We start from the raw sequence: 17,978 nt of genomic DNA, 5'->3' as shown, positions 1-17,978 counted from the left end.
AGGGCTTCAACCAGGGGCCCGGGCAATTCCCTTCTGAGCATCTACATGTTTACAAAAATAAACACCAGCTGCTGTAGCCCGCGTTGCCAATTCTTCTCTTCTTCGGTTTGCTGCTGCCCGGACTCGCCAGGCCGCTTGGACACCTGGTTCTACAGCAGGGCAGCACGCCCGTTATGAATGAGCTCAGGGAAGGGTGCCAGGCGGCCATCTCATCTGGCTCAAAACCACTTCACAGGGTAAATGCTGCCCTTAAAGGCTGATAAAATTGCTTTTTCCCCCAAACATGTATTTTAGAGTTCAATCTCACTGGCGATTTATTTGCAACAAAAAAATGTAGCTATTTCCTTTTATCTTAAGGAAAAAAAAAAAATCTCTAAATAGTTCTTTCTATAGTAATACCAGCTTGGTTTGCTCCCTCCCTCACATCCTCTGATGGGCTAGTCACAGTCACTGTACCTTAAAATTTGCTTCCTACTAACATTTATTTTCTTTTATTTTGGCCAGCTGTGTATTCTAAATATAATCTGTCAATGTTCACCTTTTCAAAACAGCACAGAATAACCATTAGTACACCATAGCGCCACATAAATATAGGAATTCAGTAATCCACAGTGTTTTTATTTTAACAATCAATTTATCACTGGAGATTTTTCTTCCTGTAATTACATGAAAAAAAGGTGCTATGATAATGTGGCACCATTTTTTAATAGCTTCAATGTCTACTTGTCAGCTCCCTGAGAGGACAGCCGAGTACACGAACCACTTTGGTCGTCTCTGCTTGGCAAATTGATTTTCTCTGCCCCATAGCCCAGTGCTGACTAATTACACTGCTCACCCAGCAACTCCAGAGGCCAGACCTGTGCCAGTCCCTGGTGCATTCAGTCCACGAGACGGGCACTGCGAGAGCCCGCCATGCTGGCAGACTGGTACTACTTACCGCCTTGTTGGCCTCCAGAATTCACTAACTTGAAAAATTCCCTTGAAACTTGAAAAACTTGGTTATGCTTTAAAAAAGTGAGGTAATCGAAGTCCCAAAGTAAATTTCAAAAGGGGCTCTCTCATAAAACCTGACTCATAATTTGAGCCTCATTATTCAGAATTCCTAAGTATATGCTCTCACTTCTAAGTAACTATTTATAGTAAAACACATGATCTATTTACTAACTTCAGAAAAACACCACTACAAAAACTGTAGATTAGATTGAGACAGGGTTTCCAAAACACTGAAATATGAAAAAAGCACTTTGAAATTAAGAAAAGATGATACTTTTAACAAGATCTAGACTGTTATGTTTAGGAAATGGACATATACTAAGAAAATTAAGCACAATTAACAAAGTCTGTTATACTCAATAGAACTACAACTGACCCTTGAACAATGTGGGGGTCAGGGATACCAACCCTAGTACAATTGAAAATCCAGGTATAATATTTGACTTTCCCAAAATTTGACTATACCAGTTGTCCCTCAGTATCCATGGGGGAATGGTTCCAGGATCCCCTTCTCCCCTGTGGATACCAAAATCCATGAATGTTCAAGTCCCTTATTTAAAAAGGTGTCGATCAATGCATACAGTCAGGCCTCTGCATTCTCAGACTCCCAATCATGGATCAAAAACAATATAGGTAATTACTGAAAAAAAAAAAAATCTGCATAGAAGTGGACCTGCGCAGTTCAAACTCGAGTTGTTCAAGGGTCAGTTGTATTTTTAAAAGCTTTGAAAATAATCCTTTTATATAAAACTTGATGCGCTAATATGCCCTTATCTAATTTAAAGCCACCTGGAGATTAGGCCTGATTAGTTTCCTTTAAGTAACAAAATACATTCTCTCAGTAACATTGTTTTTAGAAATGGGATGCATTTTTATTAGTGAATAAATTCATACAATGAACGGTCAGGTTCAATGACTCCGTGAAAACCAACAGGATCATGGGACCGCACAACATTCAAAAGTAACTGAGGTTCTCTGGGCCTTATTTTCCTCTTTAATTAAACATATACAAAAGATATCCTTATATTTAATTGTACATGGCAGGGCCTTAATAATCAACCAGAGCTATACAGATGTAAATTGTTGCTATCATTATACTCTCTTATAAATAATGAGGCATAAAGTCCACAAGGAAACACAGGTAAGCATTTACATTTTATAGTCATTTAGAGAGAACTAAATCAGAAATAGTGAAACAAAGAAAACACTATGGATTTACATCCCAGAAGACCCAACTGATCTAACCACATCAGAAAAGGAGCAAGTGGCCCTGGCCGGTTTTGCTCAGCTGTTAGAGTATCGACCTGCGGTCCAGTGAGACCCGGGTTCAGTTCCCGCTAAGGGCATGTACCTTGGTTGCAGTTTGTCTCCGGCCCTGGTTGGGTTGTGTGGATGACAGCCACTCGATGTGACCTTTTCACGTCGATGTTTCTCTCTCTCTCTCTCTCTCTCTCTCTCTCTCTCTCTCTCTCTCTCTCTCTCCCTCCTACTCTATCTGAACAAAAAATGGAAAAATGTCCTCGGGTGAGGATAAAAAAAAAAGAGAGAGAAAAGAAAAGAAGCAAGTGAACAGGTATTTTGATCTCCCGAAGGCTCCTAGTGGACAATATCCACTCCAAAGTAAGGGAAACACAGCATGATATGGTGTCTTCATTCATCATAAGCATTTCCAGGTAACACCATTCTGAAGTCTTCAGTAAAACAAGTACCCCTCGGGTAGTCTTCAACTGACTGGCTACCAGCTGGAGAGAGTAGTAGCTCATTTTAAACACATTTCCTACGAATTTAATTAAACAGGAACATAGCAGAGATGTGCCATCCATTTCTACTTTCCCATTTGACTCCATGTAAATCAGTTATGTAAATGTTAAGTTATGAAAAGTGCATGGACTGAGTGAGCCTTTGCAGAATGTCAATGTCATAAAAGTTAAATCTGGGGTGAGGACTCAATTGTTTGGTGATTTCCTCAACTGAGAAGGTCAGAGCTACTCAAACCTAATTTTTAGTTTACTGTGGAAAATAATTTAATAGAATAAGTCAAAGCCATTGAACTAAAAGAAACATTTATTTAAAAATAACAAGATTGGCCCAGCAGGTATGGCTCAGTGATTGAGCGTCAATCCATGGACTAAGAGGTCACTGGTTTGATTCCTGGTCAGGGCACATGCTAGGGTTGCGGACTTGATGGGGGAGGGGGACACGGGACGTGCAGGAGGCAGCCAATCGATGTTTCTTTCTCATCAATATTTCTATCTCTCTTCCTCCCTCTTCCTCTCTCTCTCTAAAAAAAATAATAAAATCAATAAAACATCCTTTTAAAAATAAAAAATAACAAGACTGTACTGAAAGACAGGCAAATAATTATGCAAATATAACAAAACATGCATTGCACCATCTAAATAGTGGACATATGGGTGTTAAGTATATAATGGGTTCAACATTTTTGCATGTTTGAAAATTTTCATAGTTAAGTACTGTGTGAACATAACTAATTACAATAAAAGAGACAGCAGGCCTTAGTGCAGTGGTTCTCAACCTGTGAGTCGCGACCCCTTTGGGGGTCAAACGACCCTTTCACAGGGGTCACCTAAGACATAACAGTAGCAAAATTACAGTTACGAAGTAGCAACAAAAACTATTTTATGGTTGGGGGTCACGACAACATGAGGAACTGTATTAAAGAGTCGTGGCATTAGGAAGGTTGAAAACTACTGCCCTAGTGGGGAAAAACTCAGCCTGGAAGAAAAGTGGTTCTTAGCCTAACTCTAAGAACTCACAGAGTTTAAAACTGGAAAGGGCCTTAGGAAGCCTCTACAGCAGATAAATACATGGTATTAGGACTTTGTAAAAAATTAGAAAAATAGGAGCAATAGCCTAGCATTTTCAAAAAATGACAAACTTCTCTTGCTGCTACACTTCTGGTTCTAATGTCGGTGATGGTAGATATTAGATTTGTTTTGTTATGTCAGGACTAAGCAGTCAAATCTGACCATCCTTGATGTCTAATCAACAGCCTCATCTTCTACCTTTGATGTGTAAGTCCTTCTACAGTAAGAATTCTCCTACCTTTGGTGTCTCCTCTCAGTAATTTTCCATCCACTGACCTCCTCACTCTACTCATTGGCGATAAATTCCCATCTGTCTTTGCTGGATTTGGAATTGAGTCTGATCTCTGTCCCCTACTGCAATAGCATTCAATAAAATCTTCCTTGCTATTTTAACAAGTGTCAGAATAATTTTATTCTTTACTCATACCTTTATACAGGTACAGAGAACTTGGCAGCTAATCACAATGCTTGCTGGAAAGAACAGCTTGCTTCCCTAGTGTGGATTAAAGGAGGCTCCAAATGCTAAGATTTGTAATTGCTCAGAAGCATTAAAAATTGGAAACAATCTCCCACTTCTGTGCTGGTCTTTTTTAACCTCAATAGTCCATGATTTCATTTCCATTTAATTTCAAAAATGACACTACAGGGAGAAAGACTATGCCACAAAATTTCCTTGAGGGTGATAACTATGCCTGACACATAGTAGGAATGCAGTGATTTCACTGGTTGAGTGAGAAAATAAAAGCAGATGAATGATGTTCATTACCTGAAAGAAAAAAGTATAAATTCAATGGGAAAACTATCAATCCTCTGTTCAAAGTAGACAAATTAGAGAAAATTATAAAGGCACTTGATTTTTAATGTCTATCACATATCAAGAATTAAAGATACCTTCCTATAAAATAATTTCCCCTATCTTCTCAAAGTCTTCAAAAAATAGAGGTGGGAATACTTCCAAATTCATTTTAGGAAGCCAGCATTACCCTAATACCAAAACCACAAAAGGACAGCTCAAGAAAAGAGCCTGGCTAGTGTGGCTCAGTGGTTGAGCATCGACCCATGCACCAAGAGGTCACCAGTTCAATTCCTGGTCCAGGTACATGCCGGGGCTGTGGGCTTAATCCTTGGTGAGGAGTGTGCAGGAAGCAGCTGATCGATGGTTCTCTCTCACATCAATGTTTCTATTTCTTTCTCCTTTTCCCTTCCTCTCTCTCTAAAAATCAATAGAAATATTACAAAAAGAAAAGAAAATTACAGGCCAACATTTCTGATTAATATAGATGTAAAACTCAACAAAATATCAGCTAACCAAATTAAACAATACATTAAAAGGATCATACACCATTATTAAGTAGGATTTATTCCAAGGATGCAAGGATGGTTCAACATACACAAATCAATCAATGTGATGTACCACATTAATGAAGTATAAAAATCATATAACATCTCAATAGATGCAGAAAAAGCATTTGATAAAATTCAACATCCACTAATGATTAAAAATAAAGACAAACTCTCAGTAAAATGGGTATAGAGGGAATGTACCTCAACATAATAAAGGCCATGTATGAAAAACCCACAGCTAACATCATATACAATGGTGAAAAGATGAAGCTTTTCCTCTAAGATCAGGAACAAACAAGGATGTCCAACTCTCCCCAATTTTATTTAGCATAATACTAGAAGTCCTAGCCAGAGCAATCAGGCAAGAAAAACAAATAAAAAGCATTTCACAGATATGAAGATGTAAAAACTGTCATATTTGCAGATGAAATGATATTATATATAATAAATCCTCAATACTCTACCAAAAAACTGTTAAAGCAAAAAAAATCAGTAAAGTTGCAGGATACAAAATCAATTGTGTTTCTATACATTAATAATGAACTACCAGAAAAGAAATTAAGAAAATAATCCCATTTACAATTGCATTACAAAGAATAAAACACCAAGGAATAAATTTAACTAGGAGATAAAAGACCTGTACATGAAAACTGTAAGACACTGATGAAAGAAACTGAAGATACAAATAAATGAAAAGATATTCCATACTCATGGATTGAAATAATATTACAATGTCCACACAACCCAAAATGACATACAGGGGTGGGGCAAAAGCAGGTTTCCAGTTGTGAGTACAAAAAACACTGAACTTAATTCTTATATCATTAGTTATTAATTATTGCATACTTTCTATATGAACAACTGTAAACCTACTTTTGCCCCACCCTGTGTAAACTCAATGCAATCTCTGTCAAAATGCCAATAGCATTTTTCTCAGAAATAGAATGAATCCTAAAATTTGTATAAAGCCACAAAAAAGCCCAAATAACCAAAACAATCTTAAGGAAGAACAAAGCTGGAGGCATCATGCTTCCTGATTTCCTACTATATTACAAAACTATAGTAATCAAAACAGTATGGTATTGGCAGAAAAAACAGACACATAGATCAATGGAACACAACAGACAGCCCAGAAATAAACCCACCCATATGTGGTTAATTAATTCACAACAAAGAGGCCAAGAACATAAAACGGGGAAAAATCAGTCACTTCAATAAGTAGTGGTGGGAAAACTGAACAGCCACATGCAAAAGAATGAAATTGGACCACTATATTACTCCATATAAAAAAATTAACTCAAAATAGATCAAAGACTTTACCATAAGACTGAAAACATAAAACTACTGGAAGAAAACATCAGTCTTGGAGATGATTTCTTTCTTTCTTTTTTTTTATTTGACACCATGGAAAAGGCAACAAAAGCCAAAAAAACAAGTGGAACTATATCAATCTAAAAAGCTTCTACACAACAAAAGAAACCATCAAAAACTGAAAATGCAATATACCAAATAGAAAAAAAATATTTGCAAATCATACATCTAATAAGGGGCTAATATCCAAAATATAAAAGAACTCATACAATTCAACATTAAAAAGACATACAATCTGATTTTTAAAATGAGCAGGGGATCTAAGTAGACATTTTTTCCAAAGAACACATATTGATGGCCAACAGGTACTTGGAAAGGTTGCTCAACATCACTAATCACCAAGAAAGTGCAAATCAAAACCACAATAAGATATAATCTCACACCTGTTAGATTAGCTATTATAAAAAAGACAAGAGATAACAAGTGTGGATGAGGATGTGGAAAAAAGGAAACTTTGTGCAGTTGGTGAGGATATAAATAGGTGCAAGCCCACCATGGAAAACAGGGAGGATCCACAAAAAATAAAAGCACAACTACAGTATGACCCAGCAATTCCACTTTTAGGTATTTAGTCAAAGGAAAGGAAAACACTAACTCAAAAAGATATCTGCACCCCCATGTTCACTGCGGCATTATTTACAATAGCCAAAGTCATCGAAACAGCCCAAATCCATCAATGGAGGAATGGATAAAGATCTACATATAATATGTGGATGTGTGTGCATGTATCTACATACATAAGTATGTATTTATGTACATATATTCCATTTTATATAGATACATACAGATATATGTATATGTATGTACGTTATCTATATAGAATGGAATATTATTGAAGTTTAAAAATTATGAAATCCTGCCACTTTCGACAACATGGATGGGCGTTAAAGGCATTATGGGAAGTGAAATGAGCCAGACAGAGAAAGACAAATGTATTATCTCACCTATATGCAGGATCTAAAAAGGAAAAAAATATCCCCCTCTCCCCCAAACTCAGAGAACAGACTGGTGGTTGTAGGGAAAGGGTTCTGAGGGTGGGGAGAAAATGGGTGAAGGTGTTCAACAATATAAACTTCAAGTTATAAAATCACTAAGTCTGGAGATGCAATATATAGCATGGTGACTCTAGTTAATAATCCTGTATTGCACATCTGAAAGTTGCTAACAGTAAATCTTAAAAGTTCTCATAACAAGAAAAAATATTTTTTTTTTTTTTGTTTTTGTTTTTTTTGTTTTTTTTTTTTTATCCTCACCCGAGGATATTTTTCCATTGTTTTGTACAGATAGAGTGGGAGGGAGAGAGAGGAAGGGAGAGAGAGACAGAAACATCGATGTGAAGGGACACATCGAGTGACTGCCACCCGCACGACCAACCAGGGCCGGGGACAAACTGCAACCGAGGTACATGCCCTTAGCGGGAACCGAACCCCGGTCTCTCCAGACCGCAGGCCGACGCTCTAACCGCTGAGCCAAACCGGCCAGGGCAAGAAAAAATATTTTGTAACTATGGATGTTACGGATGTTGGGTGTTAATTAGATTTACTGTGGTGATTATTTCACGGTATATACAGCTATTGAGTCATTACATTGTACACCTGAAACTAATGCTATATGTCATTATCTCAATAAAAAATTGTCTTCAATAATATAGTTTTAGAAAACAATTCTAGTTATCAGTTTTAAATTACTAATTGGTCCTGTTGTAATGATAACAAGAAAGCACTTTGTGGTAATGCAATGTCAGAGATGATGTCTTCCTAATGGGATGAAACACAGAATAAACGCAACCCTTCAGATTGGTTAAATCCTCTGCCTGGAGTACCAGAAGTCTTTGAAGGAATCTGATGCATTTTCCTATGCAAAAGGAAAGCCCAGAGTTCCACCCTAAAGGAGATGACTTCATTACACTGTTAAATTTGAAAAATGGAGGACAACTTAGCTATCTACTTCAAAATAGGAAAATCAGTAATTTCTGCTGGTTACCAGAAAGGTTAGAGAAATATGTTAGATGACTTTGGACTTCAGTGCTACAGAGAGCTCTGTTAAATGAGACACCCCCAGCTCTATGTCTTTATTTTCCGTACACAACAAGGAGTGGGGAACCTGGAAGTTCTTCAGCTGCAGAAGTCAAACGGGAAGTGCTCAGGCAGGAGCTCTGCTGAGAGGTGTAAGGAAGGGCAGTGGGTGTGCTGGAGGAGGTTACAGGGAATAAGAAAGACCAGGGGATTTCTGAGCTTTGGAGCAACAGAGAAATAGCGGTTTCTCTGTCATGACCACTGCAGAGGCAAGAAATGTCCTTTATTAGTCATTGCTAATTATTGCCAATGACTGGGGAGACAGCCTATAGATTCCAAAATAAATCCAAATACTTATGAGCTGTTTTCAGGATTAAAAATAAAGTTATTTCACCCATAATTACACAATCTTGAACTTTGTGATACACAAAGAATTAATGTAATGTACATTTAATAGGCACTCTCAAGGTAGCTTTTTTTAAAAAAAACCTATGTCCAGGGCATTTTTATGAGGAAGATACTAAAAAATTTTGCATAGTTATAGCTATATCCTAAGTAAAATTATGCTATACTTATTTTTGGACAAGCAAAAAGTTTATCACCAATAAAAACCTGAATATGATGCTTTCATATCCTGAGTAGTTTCAGGCCCAAACTCTGTATCCACTTGTATCTCTAACTCCACATGACAATCAATAGGAGAAAGGTGGGCAAACAGGTCAAGAACAAAAGTCAAAATGGGCTCCTAATCCATTCAAAACTAAACTGACTTCCAGGTCCAGGAAGCACGGGGACCATCTGGGTGGTATTTAAACTTGTGAAGAGAAAAAGGAAGTAGCTGCTGGGTAGGGTCTCTGGGTAGGGTCTCTGGGTCGGACTATTGCTTCCCACAGACTCACTTTGAGCAGATCTAACAGGCTAAGTCAGTGATTTCAAAGCCAAACTAAAATGCAAGTTTTTGGAAAGACTTGAGCTCTATGGATGTTATCTGTAACTGCAGTGCTTGTAAACCTAGCGTCTCTACCATAATCAAGCGGCTAAACTTTTCAGCCACAATAGGAAGCTTTTAGAGGGACCAGGAAACCCCACCCTGTCAATGCCAATAAATACTGAATTAATAAATGAGGGTCTTCAGTTTCTGGATTCCCAAGTCTCACAGGAATTGCTTAAACTAATTCTTTAACTCAATAACCTCTAAAGTATCTCTTCTTGAAAGGGATTAATAGTAAGTGGCCACAAATAAACCTTTTCTCAATTTTTCTACCATCCAAAAGGTCAACAACACTAGAGCTCAACTCTGCTCTAACTCCTCAGTTCCACACCAAGTGATGTCAATTCTTCCTCCCCAGGAAAGCTTAGAAAGTCCCTCACTTTCTAGAAAGATAAGCAAACCACTTCTGACTCAGGCCTTAACTCATTAGCATCTCTCTTATGCCCACTCTCTGAACACTCTTCCTACCAATGCTATGCCTTTTCAAGAGCCTTCTAGAACAAAGAGAATATAATTCTTCCTCCCAGTACATCCTGTAGCGAGGGGCAGTGTTACTGGTAGCAGCCTTTAACCATAGCACCAGTTCCTACTTGTCTTTCTCTCCCCTTCCCTATTTCAGCCATTGTTGGTCATTCAAGATATATTTTTGCAGGAAGATAAACTACAACTCAAGGTTTGAGGAAGTGGTACAGTACAACATCTGACAGAGGGAGGCAGCCAGATGACGTCAGTGGTTAATCGTGGGTACAGGTGGATGGACAATTTCACACACTGTAAGGAGGTAGTTTGTTGTTGTGGGCTCCAGAGTCAGGCTGCTTGGATTCAAATACAGGTTCTTCTAAGGTGGTATGACTCTAGGCAAGTTGCTTAACCATTACATGCCTCTGTGTCCTCATCTATAAAATGGACATGTTAGTGCCTACCTTAAAGTGCTTTTCAACTGGTGTGCTGCAAGATTTTTTTAAAACATGCAATACCTGACCATTTAGTCAGGGGTACCGACCACTTTTCCCTTAAATTGCCAAATTAAAAAAATGAGCAGTGAAGGGTGGGGGGAGTGGGAGAGGAGGGTGTCAATGGGAGGGAAAAGGAGAAATATCTGTAATAAAAAAATAAAATTAATTTTAAAAAGATAATTAATGCCCTGGCCGGTTTGGCTCAGCAGTTAGTGTCGGCCTGCGGTCCGGAGAGACCCGGGTTCGGTTCCCGCTAAGGGCATGTACCTTGGTTGCAGTTTGTCCCCGGCCCTGGTTGCGTCGTGCAGGAGGCAGCCACTCGATGTGTCCCTTTCACATTGATGTTTCTCTCTCTCTCTTCCTCTCTCTCCCTCCCACTCTATCTAAACAAAAAATGGAAAAATGTCCTTGGGTGAGGATAAAAAAAAAAAAAAAAGACAATTAAAAAAAATTTAATGACAACAGCCAACATAACAAAAGCAATCCAGTGTGAATGAATCAAAATTATTCCTATTTTGCCCTGCCTGGTTTGGCTCAGCGGTTAGAGCGTCGGCCTGTGGTCCAGAGAGACCCGGGTTCGGTTCCCGCTAAGGGCACATACTTTGGTTGTAGTTTGTCCCCGGCGGGCTCGGTGGGAAGCAGCCACTCGATATGTCCCTTTCACGTCGATGTTTCTCTCTCTCTCTCTTCCTCTCTCTCCTTCCCACTCTATCTGAACAAAAAAAAAAAGGAAGAATGTCCTCGGGTGAGGATTAAAAAAAAAATTATTCCTATTTTTTTTTTGGTGTGTGACAGACTTTTAGTAGTTTATGTGTGCCACGAGATGACAATGGTTGAAAATTGCTGCCTCAGAGGGTTGTTGTGAGAATCAAATGGTAGGATACAAACTTGGAAAGAGTGCAAGCACTGAACAGCAAGCACTGTTAGCTGCTATTAGTGCTATTTATACATTTTAAAAGACTGAGGAAATCCTATATGTACTGACTTGGAATACAGTCCACGGCACAGTGATTTATGGAAATGCTACTGAATAACATGTTTGGTATGGGTCTATTTGGGGAAGAAAGAAGAAATGCCTGATACATATTTATAGGTGCTTCCAAAGAAGCCCAGAAAGGCACACACTCCCAACGATGAACTGCCATTACCCTTGGTGGGTGGGGAAGGGCTTACATTTGCATACTGGTCTTTGCTTGAATTAACATGTGCTATTTTATAGTTCATTTTTAAAATTAAACATTTTACAGTGGCCTTTCTTAACCTTCAAGTTGAACATCTCTCATGTCCTGGTTAGGAAAAAATAAGCTTCTTGGAAATAAAGGAAACTGAGGCCCAGCTAGGAAGAGGTAGAGCCCTCCAAGTACAGTCTTTCCTACCCGTCTCATTTCAGATTCCTTTATAATCTTTACAGCTCTTGGCACATCATGGGCCTGCCAGAGGATCCGAGCATTCTGAAACTGGTGGGTTTTTCTCCCTTTCCTTTCTGTTCTGCTTATCTGAGGTACTCCTTTTATTGTGTCCGAGTGGCTTCCACAGTTTGTGTTCTGACAGCTTCCTTCCTACCTCTCTTACAACTTTCTCGCCATTTGCCCACTTGTCTTTCTGCCCTTCAGACAGGTGCCCTTGCCCTGGAAAACCCAATGGAGTGGCATCCCAGCCTGCACTTAGGTTTCTGGCAGGCACCAGGGCCCCATCTACACACTTGCAGGATTGAGTATGCCTCCAAGTGGCTTTTTGGCTTGCAAAAGGTCCAAATGGGCTTTTACATAATGTTTTCTTGTTTCAGTCAAGAAACAGTGATTGGTATTGTGTTGGTATTGAAATTGTGTGGGCAGGCAATTTTTCCTCCTTCAGGTCTTTCCTTACAGTTTATTTTTGCTCTGGCTTTCTCCAGAAGTTACAAATCTATTTTGTACTTCCCCACCTCCAACGTTCTCTACCACGATTATCCTTTATTGTGTTGATTTTTATTGTTTTAGCACCCATCAGTTTCGCTTCTGCTTTCTCACAGACTCCAGCCGTTTATCCCCATTTATGCACATTGTCTACTTCAGACCAAGGAGAGACGGTTATACGTTGAAAGGGGAAAGAAAGAGCATTCCAGATTGTAAGCGGGGCATCTTCCAGGCCATCTCGTGCACCGGAACCCGAGTGTCGGGAACCAAGCCTGCCCGGGGGTATCCGGGCTACCAGAACAGGGTCAGCATCAAAGCGCCCAGGCGTCGGGAGAGCTGATTGGTTCCGGATGAACCAATCGGCGGACGAAGCTGTGCACGGGCGGGGGCGGGCCCAGTTACAGAGCGGAGCGAGTCAAAGCTAAAGGGGCAGGTGTGCCAAGGCACCGGGGTTTCACGTGCGTTTTTGCACCCACCAGGTCACTATTAACCCCGGAACACCGGTTTCCGAAATGCCACCTTCGGAGTTTCCCAGTTTCATAACGCTAAATAGGGGGAGAAAGCGTATTTATCCTACCATTCATAAAATGGTCACTAATAGTCAATGGGGGAGAAGCCTCAGAGTGGGACAGAGGCCATTAAATCTCCTCTTTCTTTCTCAGTTCCACTCCAGGTCGTCAACAAAACCCAGTTGGTTCTTGAAATAGTAAATCACTCAAATGCTCGCTAAATCGCCAAAGCTGATTACCCAAATGCTATCATTAAACACCTGGAATAAGTTTCCCCCTCCCAAAGGACCCGGGGGGGGGGGGGGAGACTGTACCGGCATTTAACGAACGCGCAGGGTTTCACTACCAGCTAAAGGAGAAGCAAACGAGTTATTCGGCTGAAGTCGCAGAAACTAAGACCTTATGAAATGTGCAACCACGAGAGCGACCGCGGCTGCCTCCAGAGATCGGACACCGCTCCCCACCCCCGGCGCAGGGACGGTTTCTCCAGGTTCTACCCCACACACTTCACCTGGAGGCACAAAGATTTGGGGTGCAGAACGCAGATTCCAGATTTCCCTGTTGTGTTTCAAACTTCAACAGAACCGTTCTACGCACTCCCAAGTGTCACAGCCCACGGAATCACAGATCCGTCCAACCTTCGCTTTCCCACGGTCCAGCACTGCACCCACCCACCTACCACCCATACCCGGACAGGAGACGCCGCGTCCTTGGGGATGGGGGAAGGGGGAGTGGAGAAGACAGAAATGGGCAGTGTAAATTAAGAGGGACCCGCCGAGGCCTGGACGCCGCGGCCAGAGAACCCTGGGGCCGAGGGACAAGAAGACAGGAGGGTTGGAGCCGTGCGGGGAAGGGCCGAGAGGAGAGCGGGGGAGCCACCGGTGTCGCTGCACTCACTCTGCGTATCCAGTAGCCCAGGGGAGCCGCCGCGTCTCCTTGAGGATGAGGATGGGACGGGCGATGTGGTCGGCGCTGCACTCCACCTCGTCCTGAGACAGCCCCAGGAACTCCGGCCGCCCGTAGGGGAAGCGCAGGGGCAGATCCGAGCCTCCGCAGCCGCCGCCGCTGTGCTCGGAGCCTGAGCTGCCAGCCATGATGCCGCCCATGAAATTGGCCACGGCAGATTTCACTCGAGTGAGCATATTACTCTGGCTCCCGGCAGCAGCGGTGAGAACTGGAGGCGGTGGCGGGGGCCCGGCGAGGCGCAGCGCGGAGCATGCAGGCTGCGGCGGGCGCGGGGCGCACGAGCAGCCGGGCCGCTGGGACGCGCAGCGCCGCTCCCAGAACCTAGTGCTGCAGGGGGCCGAGCCCCGGCCTCCCGCGCTCCGTGCCGCCGCTGCCTCCCCCCGCTACACTTCCGCAACGGAGAGGCATGGAGCGGGCGGGCCGATCCGGGAGACGCCGCGCGCTCGGGAGCGGCGGGGCGGCCGCAGCTTACGGCAGGTCCCTTCCCTGTCCGCTGCGCTGGACTCCTGCGTGAGCGACACTCAGCCCACCAAGCGAGCCCGCGGAGCCCGCACGGCTGCTGCCACGGCTACCGCCGCCGTCGAGTCATGTGATAATCAGGCTGCTAGGGCTCTAGCTGCTGCTTTGGCCGGAGCTCAGCTCCTCCCCTGCCGGCCCAAGTGAGGCTCGCACTAAGATTGTGACCTCCTAGGAGAGGGGGAGCCAGGCAGGGTCTGTACCTGGCAGTGGGGCTGGGGGCGCTGTGAGCTGGAGCCAGTACAGGTGTTAGGGGACGTCACATGGGGACAGGCAACCTGGAAAAGGGAATGCTGCCTACACTTTAAGAAAGGAAACTTGGGAGGTGTCAGGGGAAAAGGAGACAGGTGGAGTCCTGGTGGGACACTTCAAGTCCTGCTTTGGAATGAGGAACACCTGGTGTAACAGACTTTCCAGCGCTTTAAAAACCAACAACCTACAATAGTTGCACAAGAATCGTTAAAAGTTTCTCCCTAGGCGTTTCTAGATTACGTTAGTTGTTCATTGTCACCACACACATCATTATCTGCGGAGCAAACTGTTTCAAACCCAGAATAAGCTTAATGGCGAAAAAACAAAACAAAACAAAACAAAACAAAAGAGCTCTAAGAAAGCCGAATCAAGCCCTATTTTACCTAGTACTTAAATGCTTAATAAATGTATACAAGCATTTTCTTCCAACCTAGTAACAAAAGTGTCTTTTCAAAGCTGACCCTGTTTACTATTGAGAAACTGAATTCAATCTTTTTTCTCTCTTTCTTACTTTGAAATGTTGTTACAAAATTAAGGGCCTTTTAAAACTAAAGGAAATAAAATAGAACATAGCAACTCAATGAAATGCTAAAGTAAAAAACAATAAATGCAACAATAAAATATTTTAGTGGCCTTGTATTAAACCAAAATAGAAAAATGTTTGTAAAGAAAACAATGACTATGCTTCATTAGGTATAACATTTGTTAAATATTGGCTTAAAAAAAATTTTTTTTTGCATAAGAGCTGTATCCTGTTCATGTTTACTTATTCTGTATCCTGTTCCTATGTTTACCTACCATTTAACGTGCCAGGATTCTGTCTTGTGGAGTTATGCACTTGGAGTTCAGGAGGAAATACAGGCTCTCATTCTTCTTAGGGAGTGGGGGGGGGGGGGAGTGGAAGAGCAGCCCAGGTGTTGGAGGGGAAGCTAATTCTCTGAAGAGGAATTGGAATTCTTGCTCTTAGGGGAAGGCTTGGTAAACCTCATTGATTCCTTTTATAATATTTTTTAAAGGATTCCCACCCCCCTTTGGCTTTTTTTTTTTTTTTTCTAATTAGAGTTCACATTCAATATTATTTTGTATTAGTTTCAGGTGTACAGCTTAGTGATTAGACAATCTTATACTTTGCAAAATGTCCCCCTTCTCCCTGTTGCTCTTGGATAATTCCAGTACCCACCTGGCACCACACATAGTTATTACAGTATTATTAATTACATTCCTTATGCTGTACTTTACATCCCCGGGAATATTTTGTAACTACCAATTTTGTACTTCTTAATCCTTTTCACCTTTTTCACCCATCACCCAACCCCCCTCCTCTGTGACAATCATTAGTCTGTTTTCTATGAGTCTTTTTCAATTGTTTGCTCGTTTATTTTGTTCTTAAGATTCCACATATAAATGAAATCATATGGTATTTGTCTTTCTCTGACAGACTTATTTCACTTAGCATAATACCTCTAGGTCCATTGATGCTGTTGCAAGTGTAAGATTTAATTATTTTTTACAGCCAAGTAATATTCCGTTATGTATATGTACCACTGTTTTTTTATCCACTAGTCTATTGATGGGCACTTGGGTGGTACCCATATCTTGGCTATTATAGATAACCCTCCAATGAACATAGGAGTGCAGATAGTCTTTTGACTTATTGTTTTTGGTTTCTTTGGTTATATACCCAGAAGTAGAATTGCTGTGTCACCCTTTGTCTTTTTCATGAATTGGTACTCCACTTTATTGTACAATAATTATGTAAAAAACAACAACATTCAGCCTTTAGTGAAATAACATTCCTGTCAATGAGTTCTTTTCACAGAACAGATTTTATCTTGGCCCCTTTTTCTAATTTTAAATTTGGGGACAAAAATCCTAAATGAACAAAAATGGTCTTTTCACCCTTTGCTTTGTTAAACTATACTTCCGATGGGAAATCTCTATGTAGTAGCTAGCCATCCAACCAACCACATGCTCAGATAAACTTACAATCCCTTTCTCAAGTTTTGGTGTAGAACAATTAATTACCTTTTAACCAACTCCTTTGGATACCCCAGTAACTAACTTCTTTTGAGGTTAATATGTTCTTCCCTTCATTTTACTTTATGGCAGGGCTTTAGTATTTACTAAGAATAGGATTTTAAAAAATTTATTGTCTGATTTATTTTCAACTTAAAAGTAGTATCTGACCCTGGCAGGTTGCTCAGCGGTTAGAGCATCGGCCAGCAGACCAGAGACACCTGGGTTTGGTTCCCACTAAGGGCATGTACCTCAGTTGCAGTTTGTCTCCACCCCGATTGGGGTTGTGTTGGTGGCAACCACGCATGTTCCTCTCACATCAATGTTTCTCTCTCTCTGTCTCTCTTCCTTCCTCTCTCCCTCCCACTCTATCTGAACATAAAGCAAAAATGTCCTCCAGTAAAGATTTTTAAAAAGTAGTATCTGATCATAGTCAATAAATAAATAAAATCGAGTAGTACCGAATTGTAAATGAGAAAGTAAAGACTCCAAAACACTTGCCCAGTGTTTGCTCAGAGAAGGGCATGTGGCTCACAAAAATCCAGAAGTCAAGCAATTAAAGAGCTTCTTATCTAAGAACTATAGACTCAAGTTACTTTTTATTCTCTCAAAGGATCAGTCTTGCTCTATGCCAGTATATGACAGCCATCTAGAATGTCTTGAAATGCAGAATTACTTTGTCCTTTTTGTCATCAACTGCATTTTGAGTAGAAGTAAGGAGACTTTATGTTTGCCTGTAAATATTTTTAGTGCCAGCTTTTCAAAACCAAAGCAATGTAGAATATCATGGCAAATAATCTCGTATTTCATTCAAAATCACAACTGCCCACCCGAATTACCCTGGTTATCCTTTTATAATGAACACAGGCTACTTTTATCACATTTTTTCTATGTCTACTTTAGCATATTTAAAAAATTAATTTATTATTTCAATTCTCTTCAAATCGCTTTGGCTGTGGAAAATTGGCATATTAGTTTTGCAGTTACTGGACCAGCAACAGCAGGATCACTTATAAACTTGTTGGAAAAGTAAATTCTCTGGCCCCATCTCAGACCTTTGAATTAGAACCCCTGGGGGTAGGGCTCAAAAATCTAGTTTAACAAGACCTTTAGGAGATTCTGATAGAAAACTTTTGAAAAACATTAGCATATGGAAAACATGTGCTCTTTACTTAACGGACAGGCAGGCAAGGAAATAAAATGCAGGGAATGTATTGAATAAGGAAGTAAGCAGTGGTCCTAGTGCTTGGACTCTAGACGGATATAGAACTAGAACAGCCATGAATGAGACCCATGAACTGGATCTATTCAGACACATGAACTGTC

General features: G+C 41.0%; 1 protein-coding gene across 1 annotated transcript in view; it reads right to left on the bottom strand.

Annotated features, from left to right (window-relative positions):
* Positions 1–14,112, bottom strand: part of PPM1H (protein phosphatase, Mg2+/Mn2+ dependent 1H) — a 252,941-nt gene extending 238,829 nt beyond the window's left edge. Inside the window, exon 1 of the mRNA XM_036253170.1 lies at positions 13,800–14,112. Coding sequence (XP_036109063.1) covers positions 13,800–14,044 — 245 coding nt within the window. The 5' untranslated portion in view covers positions 14,045–14,112. The remainder of the gene's footprint in view (positions 1–13,799) is intronic.
* Between the last annotated feature and the right edge of the window lie 3,866 nt (positions 14,113–17,978).

The sequence above is a fragment of the Molossus molossus genome, unplaced genomic scaffold (assembly GCF_014108415.1).
Source record: "Molossus molossus isolate mMolMol1 unplaced genomic scaffold, mMolMol1.p scaffold_m16_p_10, whole genome shotgun sequence".
Taxonomy (NCBI): domain Eukaryota; kingdom Metazoa; phylum Chordata; class Mammalia; order Chiroptera; family Molossidae; genus Molossus; species Molossus molossus.
The sequence above is the reverse complement of the archived record's forward strand: the minus strand, read 5'-3'. Positions and strand labels throughout refer to the sequence as shown.